Here is a 26,478-nt window from a genome sequence, read left to right as displayed (position 1 = left end):
GAAAGCCTCTTCTTCTCTCGCGGAACCGATTCGTTGATTCGCAATACTAAGAAGAAGAAAAGAATTCGTTGATCTCGCTGTCGGGAAACGTGTAAAACATTATGTCGGGATCCGTTGTAATCGCTTAAGTGGTTAATTATGAGTCTTCAAGAAAAGCCCCGCTCGAAGCTGAAACGGAATTAATCTTGGCATCGGCTTGTCTAGAGTTGCTCATCTTGTGTGCGTGTGTGTGTGTGTGTAGTGTTTTTGCTTCTCTTGTACTTCTGAAAACTAATTATTCAGAAAGATACACTTTCATACGCCGAAAGAGTCGAGATTGCACGTAACATGTCACATTTTGACGTTGATTCTGGAGCGGATCTGCCAACTGCTCGATTTGATGCTCACGTATCAATGACAAGGCGTAATTTATTTAAATGTAGACTTTATTTCTCAATAAAATATAACTAAATAAACTTGATGACTAGAAAGACGTGATTTTCGTTTTCACGCGTCATGTGTTCCTCTCATCTCTTCACTTATGTGAGTTATTTGCATTAATATGAAGCCCCCCGAATCGTCGTGTACGATTGAAAGGTCTAAAAATCTCGCGCGCCGCAACTCTTCAAATACTGTCAATGAGTTTAATGCTCTTCTGATAAGAGCGTATAATTTATGCGCTTACGATTAAAAGCAGGGTATAAAATAAACACGTCAACTCTCAACATAAAAAGTAATAAGATTTTTATACGGGGGACTTCTGTTATTTACAACACGGTAATTATATTTTTTCTGATAATTTGATATTTATCGCCTGTTGTAATTATTACAAAAACGCATCACTTCATATTGCTTTGTAGTTGTTTGAAAGTCGCTTATTTTGTTAGTATTCGTGTTGGTTTATTGCGCTTTTCTCTCTGCGAGCAATCGCGTCAAGCTAATCACTCGTCAAAATAAAAACAAAAGTCTCGTATTCTCGTGTGTGAAAACAGGATACTTGCGTCTTCGTTACATTTTCTCGTGATAGTGCTCGTATAAAATCGGTGAAGTGCAATTTCGTTCGCAACGGCTAATTATCGCGAAGCAAGCGTAATTAACGGGGATTTTCACCTCATCCGCAGCTACGAAGTGTCGCATGAGTGGAAGTCGATGTCTGAGATGTTAAATAAGGAAAAAATCGACTGCGCGGCGAGATGTGTGCGAGATAGTCACACGCGTGAAAGAGGTGAGGTCGATAGCAGTCGGTCGACAAGTTGCCCAGCTTTCATCATAAACTCGAATTCATGTACATGTGACGACACATACATATGGATACGATTTGCGCGATAATTCAAACTCGGATGAAATGTTTCTCGTCTACGTTTCTTTATTTTACATGTACATACAGAATGACGTGCGAAAAAAGTGATCTTTAATATTCACGAAAGTGTGTTTACAAAACAAAACGAAAAGTCACAATTTTAATCGTGAGTTTTGTAACAACTGTTTCAAAAATGTGTGATTTATCTTGCCAGTAGTTAATAATTTATAGTCTTAATATTACATTTTGTATGTACATATTATATATATATATGTATATATATATATATGTATTTTGTTTATACTGAAGTTGTAATTAACTTACGAAGACTTTTATTGATTGGAAGTTATATAGCTAACAGTTTCTCGAAAGTTCTGCGTAATTTAAAAGTTTTAATACGCACTTATATCGGAATATAGTTAATTTAAAACCGGATATTCTTCATATATTTCCTGCGTTTATCCTATAGTCACTTTTGATTTTTTTTATTTCCTTAAATATTCTACATACACATCAGTATTTGCAATACAATTGCCTTTAAACAACAGTTTTTTTATATATATATATTAAAAAGAATTATTAATAAGCGGATGTGATATTTCTTGGAGTAGAATATGAAACCAATATTGCGCGTTTTTCTTGTTAGTGTGAATTTTGTGTAATATATCTACCTACGCGCTCGATTTCTTCCGGTGATACGTACGTGGGCATATGCGAAAGCGTACCTTTCGATACGTATACTCTGTCGTTTGCTCGGATATCGCCTCCGCGCGTCCGAATTACATCTTGACGTCAATATACAATGTGCAATACAACGTAGTGTGCCTAAAGAGAGAAAGAATAAGAAAGAAAGAAAGAAATAGAGAAAGAGAGAGAGAGAGAGAGAGAGAGAGAGAGAGAGAAAGAGAGAGAGAGCGGCAGAAATGATGTCTCGTTGTGCGAAGTAATTGACGAGTTCGCATGTAGGCGGTTAGGCGCCTAGATCGCCTCAAGCGGACTGTAGACTTATCCGAGAGACGAAAAGCGAAACGAAACGAGCACCCTGACGGACTAGCTGAAGGACTGAGAGAGCAAGAGAGAGAGAGAGAGAGAGGAGTGGAGAAGGAAGGGATGTTCTCGAAAAGGAGAGGTGAAGAAATGAGGCGAATGGAAACGAGAGATGGTGCGAGAGCGATAGATAGGACTGAGAAAAGTGCAAGAAGAGAAGAGAAACCCTGCTGCTGCATCACCCTGAACTTGCCCGAATACCTTCTCTCCAGACCATACAGTGTATATATCCGCTCACCAATGCACATGGCACCCAAGCGAGTCTTCTCTTTTCTCTTATCTTTTTTCTTTTCCCTTTCTCTCTCTCTCTTTCTCCGTCTTCCTTCCTCCTTCTCTCCCTCTTTCTCTCTTTCTCGCGTTCTCTCGTTTATTCTCTCCTACTCTTCTCTTCACGCCTGCCTTGTATGCTCGTTCGATTTCTCTTTCATTCTTCACAGCTCTCTCGTTCTCTCGGTGATCCTTCCTTTTCTCTTCTTACTTCGTCTCTTCTCCAAGTTAACCCACCCATTTCTTACGCTCAGCGGCATATCGGGTGTGCCGCTGAGATATCCGCAAAATTTTCATCGCGAAAAACCGGAAGTTTCTTGAGAATTTCAACACAGCGGAATAGAAAAATGAGAAAAGAAAAGAATAGAAAAACATGCGTGTATTTATGTTACATATTTCGATGTAAATATTTTTATATTTTGCACAGAATTAATTTTGTTATATTTCAATGTACACACGTACACGTGTGCATGCTTTGAATTCTTTAGTACGTGCGTTTTTGTTATAATAGAAAAAGTTAGAAATTTAAAGAACATAAATTTCCGGTAATTTTTCTTCTCTCTCGGTCGCGTGCAAATCTTGTTGAAGTCATTATGAAATTACCGTGACCATTTATGTGACGTTCAAATGTTTCCGCTTGTCATCTTTGACAATGCGACCGAAAAATACTTTTTAACACGCCGATTTTTTTCACAAATAACTGAGACGATAATAAAAATTGAATGATGAAGCGATGAAAATAGTCGATACACCCGGTATATGAGCACAGACACACACTGGTCAGCTACAGTCAGCATTATACACCCTACCCTACTCTGACTCGTCTCTACCTACCTACCTGCTCGCTAACGAGCCTACCTGCCGGACTTCTTGCATTCGGAGAGACTGGCCGCGCGCGGAGAGGAGAGGAGAGGAGAGAAGAGAAGAGAAGAGAGGAGAAGAGGAAGGCACCGTCCATTCGCCGCCCATGGTGCCTATCCCCATGGGTTCGGCACCTACATCCTGCGGTGGTACTTGCGCCTTTTATAAATGGTTAAACAGATCTCTCTTTTGTGTGCGCGAGGCACCTTTTCTAGAAAAATAGATACGCATTTGCGAAAGCAGAAATGAGATATTCGGGTAACGACATGATAATCAGTGATTCCGATCGTGAACCGAGTTCATTATCGCCGCATTTTTTTGTTTAATATCGCCATAGTTTAAAGTAGACAAACTTTTTTTTGTCTTGCTTGTTTGTGGTATGTTGTCGTTTTTTCTATGATGCTCAATCAAAGAAACAATCAATGAGACAAACAACCGATGTTTGTCTACAAGTGAGGATTTGTCGAAGTCACTGACATGTAGAAAGAAACGTTGTCTTTACTGTCTATTATCTATTCAGATATAGTGATATGTAGATCAGTGATATGTAGATCATTTTTTTATAAGTACGAATACAACGTGAACAAAAATTTCTAACTTAAAAAGAAGTGAGACTTTTTTTTAATTCAAAATCAGTAGTTAAATTGAATTTCTGCTTTTGTATATTTTTGCGTGATAATTGGCGCACAGAAATCTCAATTAAAGCAATACCGATCAGCAGCGCGTATCAGATCTTACGTCTCGCGCTGTATTTTTCATCGCTGTATTTTGTCATATCTTATCGCGCGGCAAATCATCGATTTCCCGTTCTTGATTCAAACATCTGTGAAATCGATAGACACACGCGGCACTCTGTCTTAATGACGCGCACTTTTGACAGACGGCTGCGCGGAGATACCGGTCTCGATCCCACCGCGACACGTGCCGTGCACGTGGTGATTTTAATTCGTCCTGTCACGCGATCATGTCACACACACGAAGTTTCTCTATCGGCAACAAACTTCGCATTGGCGAGATTCTCTTATTACAGATTTATATTTGCAGTGAATATTAAACAAGACGCTGTTAGCATAATCAGAAAAAGCAAGTAAAAAAAAGCTTATCATTGATATTCTGAAATATATATATATATATGTATATATAATGCGCATGTAATACAAAATTTCAAAAATAAATTTCTTTTTAGTATCGTATTATTTCCAACATTTGCAACTTTTCCGTTTTTCAAAGAGTTAATGTTGGCAAATTGAATGGAAACTCTCTCTTTCTCTCGGTGGTGTCTCCGTTTTGTCTTTCCAAATCGCATGACAAAAATTTTAAATCAGGTGGTACGCGAATGACTACGAGAGCTTCTACAAACGTCACATGAACGCGTACCGAGATAATCCTATAGCTCTCAACATAGATAACAAGATAAGAGCGGATTTGTGTTTAGTGAATATTAAACGGACGAGCGTCATATGCTCTTGTGTGATTTTAGTTACTTTTCCTGTTCGTGTGATTTTAATTATTCTTCCTCTCTCTCTCTCTTTCTCCATTTCACGCGAGGTTTGATTATATAAAAATACGAGTAAATAAAAATTCATCGATTTATCTCAGAGAAATGTATCGATTCTAATTACATCTTTAAAAATACTATTTTTTTACGACAGTGAAAAACAATTGATCAAACATGAGCTGATGATACGACGATCGTGTTACTTTCGATACACTCGTTTAAAGTGTGATGTTTGCGTTGAGTGAATATATACGAACACGCAACAACCTTGTTCACGCGCGCGAGAGGAGTAAACCACCGTTTAATAAAATAGCGTGATCCTGGTGACGCATGCTATCGTATATAACGCGCTGAAATGTTCACCTACAGAGTACTTTGACGAGATTAATGCACGTAAATGTAAACGACTCATTTATCGCGCTCGCTCCGGGCGAGATTAATAATCTTGTGGATTCAGTTAACACACTGCAAAGTTTGATCTTGCGGATATAATTAACGTGTGTCGAGCCAGATGCGCACTTTATTAACGTTTTAATTTAGTCTAAAAATTCTGCGGCATCATAAATAACACAATACGCAATAATAACATGCGAGATTGTAACTGTAATTTTTTTTCCGAAGTTCGTACGTGTGTGTTTGAGAAGTTGTTGCCAGCCGGTTTTTTTGTCGATAATATTACAGGACGGAAGTGTTTGTTTTCAAAGTATAAGAGTTTCATACAAATCTTTTTCGCGCTAATGAGGATTAACGTATGTATGTGTGTGCACATGTATCTCGTCGCGCACGCATTTCGCGTTCCCGTCACTTAAACTACACATATATTTTCGACGCGACACTCTCTAACAAATGTCGCGCCGGGTTCCGAAAAACCAGCCTGACAAAAGAATGAAAAAGCGAACGCATGTTAATAAGCTGTGCTTACCCAAAATACCGGTTTTTCTTTCGAACCTCGCTCGGTTACGATTCAGGTTTTGTATGTTCGTTTTCGAGAACCTGGTCGAACCCGCTCGAACCGATTTTCGTCAAACAAAGTCGTTAGACCGTATGATTCTCGAGTCAATTAACGCCAGAAACTCATCGTCGTTGTCGAATCTCAAGTTCCTCGTGTCTCGCTCGAGAGGAAGAAAGGTCGGGTTAAGCGAGAAATGAAGGGGACCGAAGTGCGTGTATTTGATTAGTATGCAGCCATTAATTACGTTATTTCTGTGAACGAAGTCACGAGACGGTCGCGATTAGAGCGGTGTTCGTAAATTTAGTTTATTCGTTTTTTGTGTCACAAAGTAGTTTCGCGAGCGACATACTTTTGTGCGAAAGTTTAAAAAGAAAATCACGAACAATAAATGAGATTAGAAGAGAGAATCAGATTTTACATTGCGTATGTACATGTATGTGTGTGTGTGTATGTATGTATGTGACGAGGATAAAACGAAGAAAGAGAGTTGAACGAGACGAGTTGCGAGACGAAGAGTAACGAAAGAAACGAATCTCGAGATGAAAGAGGAAGACGAGTGGTGAACGAAAAGACAGACAATCTTTGCTTGTGTGTGAGCCGAAGGTTGGCGTAATATGCATAGCGTTTTATGACAACTATAAATATGGCCCTAAAGCTCTTTGTTTAGAGAGAACAGCAAGGTCGGCTCTCAAAAGTCTCACCATTTACTTGTCGCTTCTTGGACGGATGCTGCTTAGGCACCGCGCATAGATTTACATGCGGTGGTTCTGTCTCACACGAGTGCACTCGGTAGGGCATACAGTGTTCTTTGTGTTCTCGGTACACGCACGCACAGATACGTAGTAGATAGTTTAATTGATTCATGTCTTGGCGTTTGTTACTTTCAGAAAAAAACTGAAAGCGTCACTTTTATGTGACGATAACAATATTGTAAAAGTGCGTACACAGTTATTGCGGTCTGCACTTTTCTGTCTTTATTTTACAGAGATATTACATACATGTATGGAAGAAAAACACAAATACGACACAGGAAGATTACAAATGTACACGCACCTTAAGGTATTGTTGCGTGGATATATCTACTTTGTATTATAGCATACCTTGTGTAACAATATGATAAGTTATACAGAATCACAATGCACTTATCACTGATAAAGTGCTTACATTGTGATTTTATACTTTTATCACGCATGACATTGAAGCATTCCAAAATTGTTTATTCAACTTAACGATATTCGATTGTTTACAATTTCTCTCTTTCTCTTTCTTTCTCCCTTTTTTTTACATATGTTTGTCCATAAATAAATTTGTCCGTTTATTTTAAAGAACTTCACAAATCTCAGAGTATCCAAAATAGTAGCTCAAATGACACGATATTTGCACGTGCAAATTTTTGCCGAAAAGGTTAATTAAAAACGAGCTCCAGCACGGCGGTGGCATCTGCTAACCATATGTTGAAGTGACCGGGCTTGGGATAGCGGGCTGTCACGCTAATGTCAGGTTAAGCGGTGAGAATGATTTACAAGCGGCGTGTTCGAAGAGACTGCGAATTTAGAGAGAGAGAGGAGGAAGAACAAGAGGAGAACTATTCCTTACTCCTCGGAATTCTTTTCTGTGTACGCTTCGGTTATGTGTGTGTGTGTGTGTGTGTCTTGCTCATATAATTATAATTACCTTCGACTGTGGTAAATATTGCACGAGCTTGACGCGCACGTACCGATCAGTTTTCACTTGAAAGATTCCCACTTTCGATTACGTAATTACCATTTCGTGACCGCACAATTGACACATTGAAAAGAAAATAGATAGATTTTAAAATGAGGAAGCTTAAGAAAACTTGTTGTTATCGCTTTGAGTAATGCTGCGATATGTATACCGCGAGTGATGCAATTGCATTTTGTTTTTTCTCTGAAATCGTTACGATTCTTGTGCATATATGTGTAGAATAGGAGAGAGAGAGACATATACGATTGAAAAGTTACATATAATTACATGAAAATAAAACCTTACGTTTTTTTATTATTTTCAAACAATAACACTGATTATACAAGATATGTTCACAATCTTTATAAGATTAGCTTTACCATTTTTAAATTAAAAAAAAAAAAAACTATTTTAAAATTAAAAAAAAAAAAAAATTGAAATTTTTTAAACAAAGTATATAGTTTTTAACTGAAAGACTTGAGAAAAAAACACTTTCAATTATAACGTTTATTATTGATTGATTGTTGGTACTGCCGAATTTATCCGGCAGTAAATATTGTGGCGGTCAGTAATAGTAGTTAATGTGTACGAAAGAAATTTTACTAACTTTTATTGAAGCAGTGTGTTGGTTGTATGGGAGAGGATAATAGACAAAAAGAAAGAGAAGCCGATCAATCCGCTATCCATCGGTGAGCAGAGGCTAAATAAGGCAGCCGGCCGTTCTCCGTAAATAATTGTATCTCGTAAAGCAACTAGGTAACTAAGGATTTATATGGGCGTAGCCGACGGGGTCGACACTTACTACTACTTCGGTACGGCGCATAAGAGCCTCCGCTTTTTTTTCTCTCTCTCTCTCTCTTTCTTTCTTTTCTTCTCTTCTGTTCTTACGGCTCCTTTTCGCTTCCTTCTCTCTTCTTTAACTTCTCTTTGCTGCTTTCCTCCTTTCGTCGGACAGAGAGACGTAACTTGTAAGTACCATAGTAATGCACACGTGGCAGGAGAGTCGGTCAACTGAAGAGACCGTATCTTCTCGTCTTTCTTCTCTCTAGTACGGTCAATATTGTATCGAACCTTTCAAAAGCCTTTCAGTCATGCAAATTAGGCATCTAGAAACTTTAAGGGTAGTCCATTATGTTCGCGACAGTTCGCTCTTTTTTAATTGCCTCATCCCCGTTGTTCGGTTATGACCGTGGAAAATTATGACACATATCAACAACAAGCTTCTCTCGTTAACTCTTCAACCCGGTAGTGATATTCGCGTAATACAACAACGATCGAATTAAAACTGAAGCTTATAACGTCAAATTATTTTTTCTTGCCGATCGTAAATTTATACACGCTTTCTTTTTTTCGCTTGAATCGTAAGTTCCCCCGGACGGAGACCACACAGCTCTCTCGTTTTATCCCGACTTGGCAAGCACTGATTTAAAAAACGTAATTTATGTAATAAAACTTTGCTTGGTAATTATAATTATCGATAACTTTTGTACGTATATCTGTCAAAGAAACTTCTAAAAGATGCTACAATTTTAATTAGAATTATCGAAATTTTTGACAGTCGAGATATATCAAGACACACACACATATTTATACATTCTCTCTCTCTCTCTCTTTTAACATATGTTTTCGTATACACTTTTCTGTGTTTTCCGATGCTTTTAATTCTTACAGTCTCTCGAGCATTAGGAACGCATATGCGAATTACTTTTAATAAATCTCGATCGCAAAGAACGTAAAGACGTTTCATATGACTTCCTATCTTTTATCGTTGTCGTGGTTGTTCCTCTCTCTTTTCTCTTTTCGCTACTCTTGTCGCGTATTCTTTCGCGCGCGAGGAGACCGGAAAGGATTCCGAGAAATTTCTTTCTCCCGTTCGAGATTCCTCGACGGGTGATTTAATGAAATTAAAAAGTTTCTGTGATGCACATCGCTGAACTCTTTTACTCTCACGCGGTGCGGGGGATTCGGCGTAAAAATAGCTCACGCGCGAAAAAGTAAAGCTTCGATCGCTGATCAACGATCTGGGAAATTAATTATCGTGCACGAAGAAACCTCATGGAGATTATTAGTCACGGCTCGGCCGTAGTTACCCGCAGTCGCGCTGCTCCAAAGAAGGGGCTTTAGCGTGGCTTGCTATGTGGCGAGTCTCCGCTTATAGATACGCTAATCTTATCTCTCACCAAGATAGTGCATCGTGCCTACGATATAAATTACCAATTGATGTTTTTTTCCTCTACTTACGTGTCGTTTTTTTCTTAAGTAAGTAAAAAAGCAAAGTCCGTTGCAATTTTGACATTTCTTGAATTAATTAGATCGAACTGTCGCGAGATAAACCGTATTACCGATCAAGTTTTAATTACACATATATGGACACGCGGAATGCATTTGTTTTATCTTTGTGGATAAGATACTCGTAAGAAAATAGCAGTCAAAGAGTTAATAACACTGACAATGAGATAAAGCCACGGAGTAGCAATTAGTTAGTTGAGCTAGTCGTTTTTGTATGGCACAAGACGTACCTACGTGTAAAGCATGAAAATCTATTCCGACGGAAATCACGTGCACGAGCGAGTTGCGCACACATGATCGTCTGGTTTGTTCTTTACAATTTTTTTTTTTTTTTTTTATTTGATATCTCTATTATCGCGAGCGCTGTGATAATATATTTAGCCCTTTCGATACGTGAATGAAATTATTGATATTTTGAAATTTTTACGAGCGAACGTATATTTCTCCGTTTTACATCCCGCGTACTTGCCAAGTTGCTACTGATTCGGACATTCGAACCCATAGATCCTCTACTTCAGAATTTTAGTTTTTATCGTTTCGTTATCATTACTTCTCTTGTCACTGTGTTATGGCGTTGTCGTCGATCTTCGAGCCGCATGGAAGAATGCAGATACCGCGTGTTTCTTACATTTTTACATCGTAGATAAGAATACAAAAAAAATTAATGACGCAACTATGATGGTGAAGAAAAAGAAAACCACATCAAAACTACGATTGTGTATACTGGATTTACGATTACCACCACAATAAAATTGTTGTGTGAGGAGAATCTTTCGAGAATTCCAATTTTTCGCTTAAAATCGCGGTCAAGAGCCACGATCAAGAACGCCAATTCACAAGAAAAGTGAAGTTCACATGCTATCAAAGTATGCTTAACGATATTAATGACAGTAATTAACGATAACTAATTTAATATTATTTTTACTATTAAATTAACCGTCCGATAACAAATTCTGAGGTAGTTTTTTTATTCATAATTTTTGTAGTATATCTTTTTTGTTGTAAATATTATTTTTCAAATATTTTTATCAAAATTATGAGTCAAAAATTTATCACCAGAGTTTGTAATTGGAGAATTAAAAATTAATGATAAAAATGGGAGGAAAAGAGAGAGAGAGAGAGAGACACACACAAATATTCATTTCTTTCAAAGAGCGATTATTCTAAACAATGCACGGCACAATAATTGTTAGAATTGTTGCGGTTGACCGGAGACACCCTGTATGTTGTGGGAGTGGGTGCCTGTGTCTCTCCTTGTTCCTCTCTATCGCGATCTCTGGACCCGCACCATTCTGTGGTCCTCAACGGGTACAGCCCGAGGCCAAGAACGTCAGGACCGTAGGCCTCGGTGCATCTAGTAGCCGTATGCGGTGTTGCCGTATCTCTGTCGTGTTTTCGTAGTGACAAAATAATTTTCGCTTTTATTTAAATTATTAGGCGCACAAACTGCAGATTCCGATATAATACATAATATATAAGAAGAAAAGAAACGTCAAAAAAAATTATTTAACTCTCAAGAGAAAGAATGTGAAAAAATACAGTACTCAATTGTTAAACAAACATTTTATAATGATTTATAAAACTATTTTTCACATTATCACAAAAATAAATAATATAAATAATATAATATAAATTAAATAATATAAATAACAATACAATGATATTTAAATTCTTTTTTGCGTAGCGTGTAAAAATTATTTTTATTTAATCTTTTAAAATTTGTCAAAACCATTGAAAATTTTCTATTCTTCCGTGTGTGCGTTATTATCGTAATCACGTAAACTGTCGAAAATCGATGTATTTTTCGCCTATTGAAAATATGTGACACGGTCATGGACGCGGTCCGAAGCGTTTTCCCTCCAAAAAAGGCAAGTCGTTAAACTGAAGTGTCATGTATCTATACACGCACGCTCTGAGAAATGTAACCGAGATTTCTTTCTGAAAATTTATTACCAGACTTGATCTGCTAAAGCTTGGACAAAAAAGAAGCATCTTTTCTCATTCTCATGTTTTTTGTCATAAAAAATGAAACGTTTGCGTAAATGAGTCATATTACATTTGTACAAAAACCAAAGTGAAAAAAATGTCCACATTTTGCTTGTGCAACGAGATGCAAATTGTTTCAGATTACTATATTTGTTTCGGTGTATTCCGTTTCGCGCGTTTAACGCAATTCGAAAGCGAATAATAACTGTTTTTCGTTATTTTTCTTTGATTGTACACTTCTACGAAAACGAGCATAATGGCCCGTACAAATCAGGTCTTTGTTAACCACCTCCATCTTTTTCGTGGACCTCTCAAAACTGCATCGTTCACTACCTGCGTGATCTCGAGGAATGTGCTTTTCAGACGAAGAATGTATTGTTGAAGAGAAACGATCGACAAGGCGTCGGGTCCGTTCGAACACTACCTTAAATACGATACGCAGATTCCAGACAGTATTTCGTCCGATCTTCAATGGTCGATAGATTACGTAGGTACAGGTAGCGTGCACAGGTAGAAGAAAACTTTTGTCAGCTTAATTATCATCGACGTGCACGATCTTTTATTACGGGCTTCAAATTTTAAGTAGACGCGAGGAACGCTCTTTTTAACTCTCTTGTGTAAGCGAGTAGAAAATTATTACACGTCAGTCAACGCAACGTAGTATAAATATATAATAGTTTTTTTTTTTTTTGTGAGGAAGAACGCGCGAATGACTGACTGTATTATGTATTATCGATACGCGCGGTCCATAGACTTCACATATCCTAGTAGTTATAGGTTAATAATCTTTGGAAAAAAAAAGAAAAAAAAACGTGAACTAAGATGATGTGGAATATAGCGCTCAAGAAGATTTAATGGTCAATGTTTTCCAAATGGGGCGGGAGAGTCTCGCAGTCGACCGTTGCTTATTAAAAAATTACGGAACGATTAAACTAGTCGCTTGAACGGTACTCCCGGCTGTTCCTTGGTGAACAGAGTCGAGTTCGCGATGGCTTGTCGGAACGTTAGGGAAAATCTTAGTCTCAACATGCCTCTTCGTAGCTCTTTGATCGGTCAAGTGTCCAAAGAGATCTCGGCCGATTAAAAACTCATCGCTAGGCAATAACGGCCATTCTCTCTCTTCCTCGCTTCTCTCTCTCTCTCTCTCTCTCTCTCTCTCTCTCTCTCTCTCTCTTCTCTCTCTCTTTCTCTTTTTCTCTTTTTCTCTTTCTCCTCGGTGCACGGTTATCGCAAACTCTCGCTTTCTTCTTGAGGCGTGTTCGGTTATCTCGGCTTTATCTCGCCCCATTACCGTCATAAGTCCCTCGGCTGTAGACGAAACAAGACAAGAGAACCGCGACTCGTTTCCTCGTGTGTTTTATCCACGACAAGGCACTCATCCTCGCAATGATCACACCGAGCTACTTATTATCTCGATCGAGATAAGAACTCACTTAGAATATCAAAGCTGTCATTAATTTTTTGGCCTTATTAGATAAATCATTAAAAAAAAAGTTGAGAAAAGCTGAACGTGCAATATAATATCGGTAAACAATAGGTTTTTATCGGCGCGTTCAATGAGTATATCTATCTCTCTTCCTCCCTCTTGTGGGTCATGATTACGAAGGTTATTGAATCCGACGAAGTCCAAGTGTAATATGAGAGATCACGTAATAGCGATACAATGCTCTCTGGGTCTATGAAAGAGGGATTACACGCACGTGTTCGTGCCGTGGAATGTCATTTGTCGTTGATGCAGCGAAAGCAGCAGCAAGGAAAACACAAGCGCGCACAGCACGATTCGGCAGTGTTGTTTCTCCAGGCTGTGCACAGCGCGGGGCCGTGTGGCAGCCTTGGCCGAAGGCGTGCTGGTACCCGGCACCCATTGTCCGCCCCATCTCTTGTTACGAGACGAGACGAGCTGGTGTGTGCGAGAGAGTCAAAAAGAGAGGAAGAGAGTTAGGGGGAGAGCGAAGGAAGGAGCGAGACGGCGAGTAGTAGTGGTTGAACAGCCAGCCAGGCGGCGGTCAAACAGACTCGGTTTCTTCTCCCTTTCCTCCTCTCGTGCTTTCTTCTTCTTCGTCGTCGTCGTCTTCTTCTTCTTCTTCTTCTTCTTCTTCCTTTCGTCTTTTCGTCTCTTCTCTTCTTGTTGCTCTCGTTCACGCCGGGCCCTGCCGTGCCGAGGGGGCCGCACCGTGCCAAGTCAAAACCATCTATGTGTGCTTGTCCGAAGCCCTCGGCAGTAGGTCTCGCCTCGAGCTCTCGTTCCTTCTTTCTCTCACTGAGATCTTACTTCCTCTCTTTTCCTCTTCCTTCCCGTGTATCGGCGCGAGCGGGGACTCGTTCTCTCACCGGGTCCAGACTTAACCTCCAGTCAACTCGTCTTGCTGAATCTTTCGTACGTACACGCCGCGGAATTGTACGCGATGACAAAATTTCCTACTCGAGATAACAAGTTTGATGATTATTCCGTCGGAGGATAAAGCGCCCAAGCGCACGTTGTGGTACAATACTTTTATGATATAATATTACAAAACTATCGTGTAATACATTTGTTTAATAACAACGAAACAAAGTTCATTAAAGGCGCACACATGTGTGTGTTCCGAAAATAAATTCTATTATAAATAAATACATAAATAAATTACTCATGTGTCGAAATTAGCTAAATTTTCACGGTCGTCCAGATTAGATATATACGTATGTATCTACAATCAAGTTCTGATATCATCTTTGAAAATTTATTTACAAAGACATTTCTCATCGACTTTGGTATTTTAGATTGCACGGTTCGCTTGCACGAACTTTTGATTGTTTTGATTCTTGCGCGCGATCTTCTTGAGCACGTTTGAGTTCTAACTAACAACCACGTCGCTGGATCCTGACTACGTGACAGTGGGTCTGGCCTCGGGGCCCGGCAGGAATCTGCGGTGCCCCATTACGAGGGTGCGCCTACTTGGTGACCTTTATACGGCAAAATATGTTTCGTCTCGTATTTATTGCGCGCGCGCGCGCGCATACACACGTAAACTTTTCATCAGTATTTCCCGACTGGATTTCCCAATCAGGACTATCGCAATACATATAGATAATTTGGTTTTGTTTTTTTGGTTTTGCATTTTTTGCACGTCAGAATTGCTGACGTACAAAAAATGCTTGACAATAGTGAAGACACAGCAAACGTTTCCAGATAAATTTAATAATTTGAAAAAAAATTTATCACACGTAGTCAATAAATGCAGTATATAAGCACACTTGTTACATAAAATATGTTGAGGTGATAAATTTCTTGTTCTTCCGTTACCACACCAGTCTCCAATTTCTTTTAGAGGACCTCCCGCGTCGAAGGTCATCATTTATACACTGGCGTGTATGTGTCCCCTTTGACTTTTTTTTTAGAAAACAAAAAAAAACACTTTTTTCTTGAATGATTAAATTGCAGAAATCAAAACTTTTTAGAATTGAATAGAGTTTTTAGTTTTTTTTACTAATCCTATTTTTATTCTGTTCATCGTTAATGTCATATAAGTATAATGTTTTTAATGAAATATTTCGGTAAACATTCTGGCGGTAAAGATTGTTTTTGATAAAAAAAGAAAAAAGAGAATTCTCACGTCACAAAATTCTTAGACGTGTTTGAGAGAAACATAAATAAAAATTTCTTTACAAAGTAAGGTTTTTCTTCAAGGACAAGGAAGTCGTCTTTTGTGTCGCGTGCGCGGTAGAGGTATCCTAATCTCTAACATTTTTTCTTCCCTTTTTCTCACGATGGACATTTTTCTTGGGAAAAGAAACTGACATATATAACTAAAAAAAAAACATCGAATTTTTGAACGTGCAAACATGGAATTAATTCGTCTTGCTGCTCTGACGTGCGCGCGAAATTTCGTCCTCGATACAATTCATAAAGGAAGTAAAAATAATTGTATGGTTTCTCGCTGAGTGTTATTACATGAAGACAGTTGCGCATTATTGGCGCCATTAATTTGGGTTAATTGCCAGGTTGAGTGGTGTGTTTTTAATTTGGTCTTAATTAGTTATATTAATTAATCGAGGGAGAGGCTTGTTTGCGCGTCTGCAACGTATATAACGAGGTCTTCGCGCATTTTTAATCGAAATTTCGCATTTCCTTTTAAGAATTTAATGCGTTACACGTTTTTTAAAAAGAAATTAAGTACAAGTTTTATTTTTCTCTCTGTCTTTCTTTCCCTCTCTCTTTCTCTTTCCTTTCTCTCTCTCTCTCTCTCTCTCTCTCTCTCTCACTCTCTTCGTTTAGATGTTTAGCGCTAAGGGAAACTTATATTTTTATGATTTACTATATATTTATGATAACTATATAGTAGATCTATTGTAGTTTTGCAAAAAGGTGAAAATAAATGCAAACTAAAAATCGAACGGTTAGCACTAGATACGGTTTTCGTGAATACGGTTGATTGCTTGCGGGTCTGCGGTGAGTTGAGGATCGTTGGGCAGTGTCGGCAGGTCGGTAGGTAGGTATATACGGTTGATGGACCAGAGCTAATCTAAAAATCGCCGGAACTTCACAATTATAGTAATTTACCAGCCGACAACAAGCTGTACACACAAGCTTGTCTGTAATGGCATTAACGGCACGCTCTTTTGCTTTTGTGTCCTTTTTAACTCGGATCCGAGCGTGTGTGAAGCTCGAATTTAGAAGAAGTTTGTAAATAGCCGCGCAGTGCATTTTCTTATCTTCGAATTGATTCGCGATTTTCGATTGAAAACTAAAGTGATCGTGCAAGAAGCAATAATTGGGACACGTTAGATTGATATCTTTTCTGCTCTTGTTGTTTCGCAAGATACAAAGTAAAATAAAATACAAAGTAAAATATAAGTAAATACAAGTAAAACAATTATTTTTATAACATCATCCTATTTTATGCTATTTTTTACAATTCTATCATTATTTCTGTTACCATTATTTACAATACTGTTTATTTTAACTTGTTGGTTTTCGTGCATGTGACAAATCTATAAAAATAAACGGAATATTTCAAGAGTTATCGGTTGTTGTATTTTTAAAGTTGTGTATATGGAAAGTAATGTTTGTTTTCGTTTTATTGAAAAATTTTTTTTTATCTCTCTCTCTCTCTCTCTCTCTCTCTCTCTCTCTCTCTCTCGTTTTTTGCACGATCCGTACAATCGTGTCTTTTTTTAACACACATGCACGTACATGAGACATTCGTCCGATTATTCTTGTTGTTCGCGGAAACATACGAAGTAGAAAAAATAAAAAAAAAGTATCGCCGCTTTTCGTCAAAACGAGAACGATCCCTGGGTATATAAGGCAATGCTCGCGAGCACTTGGCACGAGATCGAGGACGCTTCAGGACATGCCGAGCTCAGTAATAATCTCTTCACGGCTTCCGCTCTTTGGCTTCTGTGTTCTAATAGGCGCCTTTCCAAGAATCGTCGATGCGGAATCGCGGGTAACTCTGGGGATATTGCTTAAGAACCCGTGCAATCACGATCGCTGCATCCTCTCATAAATTGATATTCGTTCCCCTGAAACTCCCCTCTGCGTGTTTTCTCGGCCAGACTTTTCAAGAAGTTTACTGTGCAACTTACCTAATGTTGTGGACTGTTCTGTATATACATAGTAGGGTACGAGAGAACAAGTGCCTCTCTTCGCACGCGGAAACAAGTGTTGGGAGAGAAAAAAAAAAGATTTATCTTTGTCATACGTTTAGTGACAGTATTTTATTAATTAACTGCGAATAAAAAAACAATATCTGATCTCATGTATTGTATTGTTAATAAAAAATAAAAAAAAAAAAAAAAAACAAAACAAAACAAAGGGAGTAATTGAAAATACGATATCGGACTCTCTCGTGAAATGTTTCATTGTCATCCGTCGCCGCCGCCGCGCGTGTATACACTACCGAGAAATATCCGCGGGTGTGCGTCCGCAGTTGTAAACGTGTGTCGAAGTCGCATTGTGAGGCCTCGGGTATCTATAATTATCGTACCGGGGTATTATTCCAACAAGACTGCGAAGTAAACAAACCCCGCGGGAGAGGAGCGAAAGAGAGGGGAAAGGACGCGAGAAAGGGTATAGAAAATGGGAAGAGAGGAGAGGAATTGAGTGCACGAACTTTGAGTCGGCGCCGGTCGGAAAGCCGACGGAACATGCCCGGGGGTCGAGAAGCGGGCGCGGAGGAGGACGTGCCGATCATGATGGAAAGAACGGACAAAAAGGTGCGGGTGCGAGAGAGAAGAAAAAAGAGAGAGAAACAGAAAGGGAGAGAGAAAGATAAACGAACTGGCAATAAACTTTGGACACGAGGAGTGTGGCGCACATGTGCGCCCAGGATACGCACTCCGCGGTAGCGGGTAACTGCGAGAGGAACGCGGTTTAAGTTATACAGCTATAAGCGCTAGACAAGCGATTTTTTTTTGCGCGGCTTTTTTTCACGCGGTTTTATTTGCGATAAGCGCGATTTGTGTGAATGTTTGATCTTTGAAAATCCATCGTAATGCAAATTGCAAAATTCGTTTTTTTCTCACTAAAGCATCGCATGGTTCATCGAATGTGTTTTGATCGAACTTGATGTGAAATGTTTTGGATTTCTTGTGGAATTGTGGTTCCGAAAGGCGCGTTTCCCCGATCAGATTCACCGATCGAACAACGTGAAATAACTTTGAAGAATAAGATTGATCGCGATTTTCGATTAGATTCTTTTGAAACATTTCCGTGCAGGCTAATAATGCGCATTTTTATATATTCATGATTTTTCGCGCTATACATTTCTCTTTCTCTCAATAATTTCGTGCAAAATTTTGCCGAATGTTTTACCGCGGAAATCTCGATAAAACGGAGCTCACTTTCTTTCTCTCTTTCTCTCTCTTTCGCGAGAGCTTTTCATCGGCAGACTCGCAGGCGTTGATAAAACGAGGATTACCGGGATCCGACTCGGTGGTATGCGGCGCTGCGTTGCGTTATTTATAGAGTCGCGTAGCTGACAATTTAATCGTCCGCGTGCGTTCGTTCGTGTGAATCACGCCGAAGCGTTCGCGTCTTAATAACTTGAGACGAGCGAAAAGTGCTGCGCGCACGCGCGTCTCGTATCGCTCCGTGGAAAAAGATGCTGCGTCGATTGCGCGCGACAATTGCAAGGTATATCGCATTCACAAATTCGTTCTTTCTCTGTCTCGGAATTATATGCAGCTGACGATCGTTATCAATTCAAGCAAGTTCCAGGTTTCGTCCGAAACGATCGAGTTTTGAGGAATCGACAAGCGGGAGAAATGATTTTATACGCTGACGCGAAATTCGTCTCGATCACGGAGAGACGATTCCGGATGCGCAGCATTTCGGAACGATCGGTATCGGCGGGACGAGGTTGTTCGTATTTCTTCTGTTCGAAACAACGGATTCGGATTTCGCGGAAGGATAAGCCAAAAAGGTCTTTTCGATCTCAACATTCATCTCGGCAAGAATTAGCTGTGACGATCGGCGATTGGTATCGTCTCAGAATCTTCGAAGCAGGTTTCGAAGCGTATACTCGCCGGGATTAGTCTGGTTTGCGCGAATGGCGAATGAATCCTATTAAACAAAGACGGTTCTAAGATATAATATTTATACGAAGATTTAGAATGAAAAAAAAAAAAAAAAAAAAAAACATGAATTTGGCGTATGATATCAAGAGATCTTTCATTAACAAAAAAAATATGTGATTAAATCGCGAGCTCTCGACGTTTTCAACGCCGTGTTAAATTGAGACACAGCAGACTCCGCTTATCGTTCGCTTATTGTTTTAATGTTGCATTTCACATATTTTTGCACATATAAATAGTTGCAGAAAGATATCTCGCTCGTACGAAAAGCTTGAACAGGTGCGAATTGGGTCGAGGTAAAACCAGATAAGATAAATACAGACAATCTTGCTCTTTTTCGGCAAACTGTTATGAAAAAAAGAAAAAATGAAAGTGATTTGTATGGAAAACGTATAATTAGGGTCGATGTTGCATGAACCGCAAATTGTCGTGCCACAGTCGAACGTCGGATTCTCTCTTTCGGGAACTCTTTTTTTACTTTTCTACAATTTGGTTTTGCGTGCAAGATGTCATTTAGAGAAACGTTTCTTCGTCTGTGGTCCGTTTAACGTTCCACTACTATGTTGCAATCCGGTGATAATAATAAAACCGGGCTTAACTAGTACAAATAACATCACATAAACATCGCAAATTCTCTTTCAAGTGTAAATTATGTAGTCTTTTTCTCCTTTAAAAAAAAATACGTAATACTAAAGTCGATGCTCGAATGTATCGAACGTAATCGATTTTGGACGCGTACTTTATTATTCAAAGATAAAATTGGAATTGTATTGTCTAATAATAATCGTGTTCTCGTTTGTTCTGAAACAGGAAAGGTGGATCCAACGCCACACACCTCCTCTTTCAACATGGGCTACCTTGTCTCGCCATATCCATACCCTAATGGAGCCGGAGGACCCATCCCCGTTTCTATGGTGAGTAATTTCTGCCATATCTCGAAATCAAAAAATTTCAATAAGGCTTCTATAAGAGAGTCAATGCGGACGTCATATCGGTGCAAAAAAAAAATATATATATATAAATATATGTATGTAATATTTACACACACACACTCATAACTAATTTTAAATGAATAGAGATTTAGATGATCTTACTGGCATTTCATGTGATGTGATCCTTTTGCGAATAAATTGTAAAAAACTTTGCAAACACTATTATCTCGGTCAAAAGTTAAACCTTCGGTTTTCCAACAAAGCACTTTACTAGTTCAAACCTATTGTGTCTCATTTTTTGTTTGACCAAATTCGTTTGGCTATTTACAAAAGAGAGTAAATTGAACAAATTTGTTTTTTTTTTTTTTTTTTAGCAAAGCATTTTTTTGTCTATTATTTCAAACCGGTATAATTTCATTGGATTGTTTAAAAATCTAGTAATGATTAATTTTCACAACACAATATATGTTAAAATCTCTAATAGAGCCGTGTTCGAAAAAATGCAATGTGAAAATGAACTGTGCAGAACACAAATATCGATCCGCGCGCGCGAGCGTGCTTCCGCAGATTCGCAGCTAATTCATTTGCGGCGAAGCATGGCGTCGCTAAATAGTGGGCAAAATTGGGCGGTTTTAGTGTTAAAGAGAGCATGGCACGCGCGGTTGCGATCTCGCGGGTCGTGTCGCGCGCTTTGTGCGCGATTCCACAGCGCGTGAACCCATTAAAGGGAGGAGGAGGAGAGAGCAGCCTCGGCGATTCTTTACGGCCGATAAACCCCGCGACGCAACCGACGCGCGCGACGGCGTTTAATTCTTCATGATGCTCGAAATGCGGCGACGACGACGACGACAACGACAACGACGACGACGACGACGACGACGATTACACGAGGGGACGGCAACGCGCGGCTGTGATAAATTATTGGGAATTATCGCGGTAATACGCGTCGGCGCGTTGACCACTCAATTTCTCCATTGTTTCATTTGCCGTGGAATTTCGTGTTCTATCAATATATATCTACTAGCGATTTGTATCGGCCCGGTAACGCGATAAAGCGCTATTAAAATTATTGCGATTGCACTTCGGCGGTGCACGCGTTCATCGAAGATTACTATAATAATTAGAGAGAAAAGATGGAATATTGCGCGCTTACGGGGAATAATTACGCTTTTTCTTCAGCATGACCGAAGATAACAAGAATAAAGATTATATTGTAAGAAAGAGCATTGTCAAGTATTAATTAATCATGAAATTTATGGTTTAAGACCGAAGAATAAAAGCAATGTCGACTTAACTTCTTAGTGAATGTCATGCACGCGCATATGTGGGAGAAAAAGATATCGAGAAAGAGAAAAAAAGTAGTGACACGTGAGTGTGCAAAATTCTATATTATAATATCTGCAGCATTCACACTCGTCGCTATCACGTGACTTGAATCTCTAATTTTATCGCACATGTACACAGAGCGTCTTTTATTTCGTGATTTATTTCGTGAGCAAAAATTCAAGACACGCATAATTAATAAATTCGGTCAAATCGTAGCTGACAGCCAGGCGGTGAGAATCGCGCGCGAAATCAGGTCGAGATATGAGGCAAAAGGGTGCATGACGTGGTCCCGACTCTAGCAGGAGAGCCTATTAAGGCTTCTTCAACTCCTCGGAGTTGATGAACCACCGGCGATGGTCAGGGATGCTGGCGAGACACGCCAATGATCCCACCTCCTTCCTCTCTTGTTCTTTCTTCTCTCTCTCTCTCTCTCTTTCTCCCTCCCCTCTTCTTCCTCTCCCACTCGGTTCTTCCTTTCGATCTTCCTTTCTCTCGCTCTCTGTCTCTCTCTTTCTCTCTCTCTCTGACCGCTTCGTCTTGAATTTATCTACCTCAGGCGCTCATCCTCCACCATGTCATTATGTCGTTATTTCCGACAACGAGCGTGTCTCGGCGAACTCTCTCTCGTACGCTTACCTCCGTTCCGACGCGGGAACGGGGCGCGAAGAGAGCGAATCTCGCTCGAAATCTCACGGCAAACACCACTTCCGAATCGTTAGCTGCGCTAAGTAGACTTTAAAGCTTTGCGCACGGTTTACAATTATTTATTCATTGTGCAAAAGGACCTCACGCAGATTATACCTGTTTACATTTGTATCATCATATTGTATTAATTATAATACAGGTATAAATTAAAAAAAAAAAAAAACACTGTGTTTTGCCCAGTAAGCGTTCAAAATGTTATGTAGAAGCCTTATTTGAATTTGCTGTGACTTTTTTTTTATCTATTTCGATCCATTGTTAATGTGTTACGCAGAATAGGATTTGAGTCATGATTTAATTCAATAACGTAATATAAAAATTCTTGACTCAGGAAATGTTTACCACAAAAAAAGATTTTAATTTGGTATATTTTTCTATGATCAGTAAGATAAGTACGTGATTTTAATTTTTTTTCGAATTTTTTCTCTCTTTTTCGTCCGTTTTTCTGAAACATTGATATATTGTCGACACTAATTGCAAAGACTCAAATGATCAAAAACGTTAATCTCCGAAATTTTACACGTGAAATTACAAGAAAATAGTTATAACATTATGCGGGATACATAATTACTGAATAGTTTTTATTTACCGATACTTAATAAGAATAAGTGAGAAACAACTACAGATTCGCTTTGTTTTAACATTTTTTTCTCTTTGCTTTAAAGATACATTTCGCAATTACGCTGTGTATTTTTATTTTGGCTGTTGCCCAAAGCCTGTTTTATTCTGCTCTTATCGGACGTATTATCGACCTACATATATATATCATTGCTTGAGAGTTGTTTTAATATAAAAATATATCGACAGAAATGATATTGTGTTGACAATTTTCTCTCGGATATGTACAACAATAAAATCGCGCGAAACCATATTGACAAAAATATTACAAAATACAGTTAGTAAAATTTTATTTTATTTAACTTATCAATCGAGAATAACATTTAATCTATTGAAGAAGAAGACTTCTTATTATGTGTCGCACATGCCGAGACGTGTGCAGTGCTCGCCAACGAATATTGCCAATCTCGTTTGACCTCCTCGACGAGAAAACCCCGCGATAACTATTCTATGTTCGTCTGGTTGTTCTTTACTTGGAGGTGCGCGCAGCGATTAGAAGAACGTTAACGATTCGTCGCGGTGGCTTAAATGCATTTCGCACGAATGCCAGAGAACACACACACGCATCTTTCTTCTCTCACCGTCTCTTGGAGTGCGTGCTTGCGCGCGCGCACGCTTGGTGTCAAACCACAGGAATCGACCGTTTCGTGGGACTGTTAAGTAGCTCTAAAGACGACGACGTTTCCACGAGACGTTTCTCGCGCGAGTGCGATCCTCGCCGATTGCAAGCGGGGTCGTGAAAACGACTTGCTAAACGATCCGCGTACATCTCATTGTCGTACTTTGTAGAATACAAAGAGTCGTGCGAGCGTGGTCACGCCTTTCACGTTTGAAAATATACATCAGGTTACCTCGGTTTTCGAAAGCTATCGTTTTCGCGAAAAGAGAGACCGCGTAAGAAATATTAATTAGATAACTGATCGGTTACCGTGCAATTCCGAGATGTAGCGTCCGGTGAATAATTGATGGCGATCTATTTAGTGGATAGATTGTATTTTGAAAATTAAGATAATCTGTTCTCTTTCGTTCACTGCGAGCAAAGCGGCAGAATTCAATCGGGGAATTGTCCACATTGAGTTTTCGCGCGGTGCAACAACTCCAACCGTGAATACTTTTCTATCTCTTGTACATCCGACTCGCCACGACGTCGGTTTCGGATACTCGAGCCGATACTCTCTGTACCCGCCGCGACCGAACCGTGGTTTGCTGTTGTAACAAAGGAACGATGTTACTGAAATTCGCGCGACTGTCGAAAAAAGCCGTTCGTTCGGCTATCGGAAGAGCAGAGGCGGGAAGGAGATACCAGAGAAAGAAAAAAAAATACATACGCACGAGTTCGTACGTTTGCGCGCGCGAAACGCGTCCCACCAATTAAAAAGAACGCGATTTGACAAGGTTTCCGAAAATAACGGGCGAGTATTGGGGAGTAGTTTCTGGAATAGAAGCAGAAAAGGGGGTAACGCGCGAAAGGGAGCAAAAACGGATGAAGAGAGCGGACATGGAGAACGAGAGAACCGAACTTTTGGGAGGTCTCTGTGGATGTGCGCGCACGTGAAATTCGAAACCCTTATATTAAAACACGTAGTTCTCGGTCGCGGCACGTTTAATTCAAAACGATATAATGCACAGCGACGTAGCCAAAATTGTCCCTCTCGCTCTCTTTGTGTTTCTTCGTGCCAGTTACTGCTTAATTAAATAGCAGTCAGTATTATGAAAATTTAATTTATGCAAATCTCTTTCTATCGTTTTTCTTTTTTTAGTTTTATTATATTCATCTCTTTATGAGATTTTTTTATTTGTGACTTTATGACATTTGATAATTCTCGTTATTCTCGTTCTTTCGTATTTTCATACGATTTTTATAGATAATGACCAGCGTTAATGTGTTAGATACGTAATTCAATTATTAACGAGAATAGCGTAAATTCAAGTAAACAATAAAGCTTACGATCCGTTTATCCGTATCGTGTTAGCATGTTCGTCGTCTTCTCCGTAGACTGGCGACGATGACGGTGACGACGGTAACGATAGAGACGATGGTTTTGTCCCAGGAATGGCCTTTGTCTTTTTACTCTGGCGGGAGGGTTATGGTATTGTTCTCATTGTACTAGTACTAGCAGACGCACTACCTTACGAAAGAGATAGAGATAAAAATAGAGAAGAGGGTGGAAAAAGGTTGTAAGAGGGATGCATGACCCCGGTCAAAGATTCTCGCGCGATATATTTCATGTTCGATTCTCTTCTCATCGTCGTCGTTCCTTTTACCCTTCGATGTCGTAGTAGCTAATTGTTTGCCAATCAAACACCACCGCCGTGGGAAGAGTCGTAGTCGCTTTTCTCTTTCTATATCAGGTAGCTTGGTCAAAGAGAGAAAGAGAGGAAGAGAGAGAAAGAAAAATAGCGAGAGAAAGAAGAACGTGGTGTCACGCGTTGTTTCGTATCGGATTGCATCCGATCGGCGATTTTACGCCGTGTTGCGCTATTGCGCGGCAGCGGGACGGAGATTGATGAGACAGCGTAAATTCGAAAGTATTCGTCTCCCGATCGAAATCAATGTACCAGACGCGCGCAGACATCTACTGACATATTTCTTACGATCCTTTTTAGTCGCATTTGTGAGGGGAAACGGCGTGAAGTCTTATTAATTATTCGTTTGTTTCTTGGCGGAAGAAAAACGCTTTTCTTGTCGTGACAGGAAGTTTTTTTTTTTTTTTTTTTTTTATTCTCTCGACTTCGTGAAATATTTATTTTCTCTTTCTGTCGTTTAGCGCGAATAGATGGGGTAGAATTTAAAATCACACAAAACGCTATTATATAGCGACAACGACGGTAACAACATGTATTCGACACAATTGTATTCGATTTATCGCTAAAGATCCGAAGAAGACGCCATTAAATTCCGCGCGTTCCGTGGTCGAGCACTTCTTTTTTTTTTGTACTTACCCAGGTTTCCGTTTCTCTTATGGCAAGGTAAAAACCTTGAGAGATTGCCCTTTTTTCAAGAGGATAATACCACATAGACCGTTAATGCCAAGATAGCCATGCGATACGCCGTCTCCATTACGCTACCTCCACTCTTTCTTGTCTCGAGAACTCTACTAATTGTTTTCCTGCTCTTACACCCGACGGTGGGAAAAATTGCGAATAAATTCGTAGATTGAGATCAAGAGCGCGAGATTGTTCCACGTAAATCGTTCGCTCGCAAACGTGCGATTTGCGCGCGCGTCTGTAGACGAAAGAAAGCGGTAAGAAAGATTGTTGGATTTATTTAGATTAGAATAAATGGTAAATATATCAGTTATGTAACGCGCTTACACATCAGATATAAAGCTCGCAGATGTAAGATCTTCAGTAAGAAGCTAAACGAACTGAAATGCAATAACAGCTTTTGATCTCTCAACTCGAGCTATGAAATTTCTAAAATAGTTCGTCGGTCACGGAGGGGTTGGCAAGTTCGTTC

The 26,478-nt window shown here is 39.4% G+C and overlaps 1 protein-coding gene across 1 annotated transcript in view; it reads left to right on the top strand.

The window, feature by feature from the left end:
• The window catches only part of LOC109859232 (protein pangolin, isoforms A/H/I/S), a 166,020-nt gene that overhangs the window by 3,603 nt on the left and 135,939 nt on the right, over positions 1-26,478 (top strand). Inside the window, exon 3 of the mRNA XM_020437255.1 lies at positions 20,251-20,354. Coding sequence (XP_020292844.1) covers positions 20,251-20,354 — 104 coding nt within the window. The remainder of the gene's footprint in view (positions 1-20,250; positions 20,355-26,478) is intronic.

Source organism: Pseudomyrmex gracilis, unplaced genomic scaffold (assembly GCF_002006095.1).
Source record: "Pseudomyrmex gracilis isolate BER0280 unplaced genomic scaffold, ASM200609v1 scaffold_249, whole genome shotgun sequence".
In the NCBI taxonomy this organism is placed as follows: domain Eukaryota; kingdom Metazoa; phylum Arthropoda; class Insecta; order Hymenoptera; family Formicidae; genus Pseudomyrmex; species Pseudomyrmex gracilis.
The sequence above is the reverse complement of the archived record's forward strand: the minus strand, read 5'-3'. Positions and strand labels throughout refer to the sequence as shown.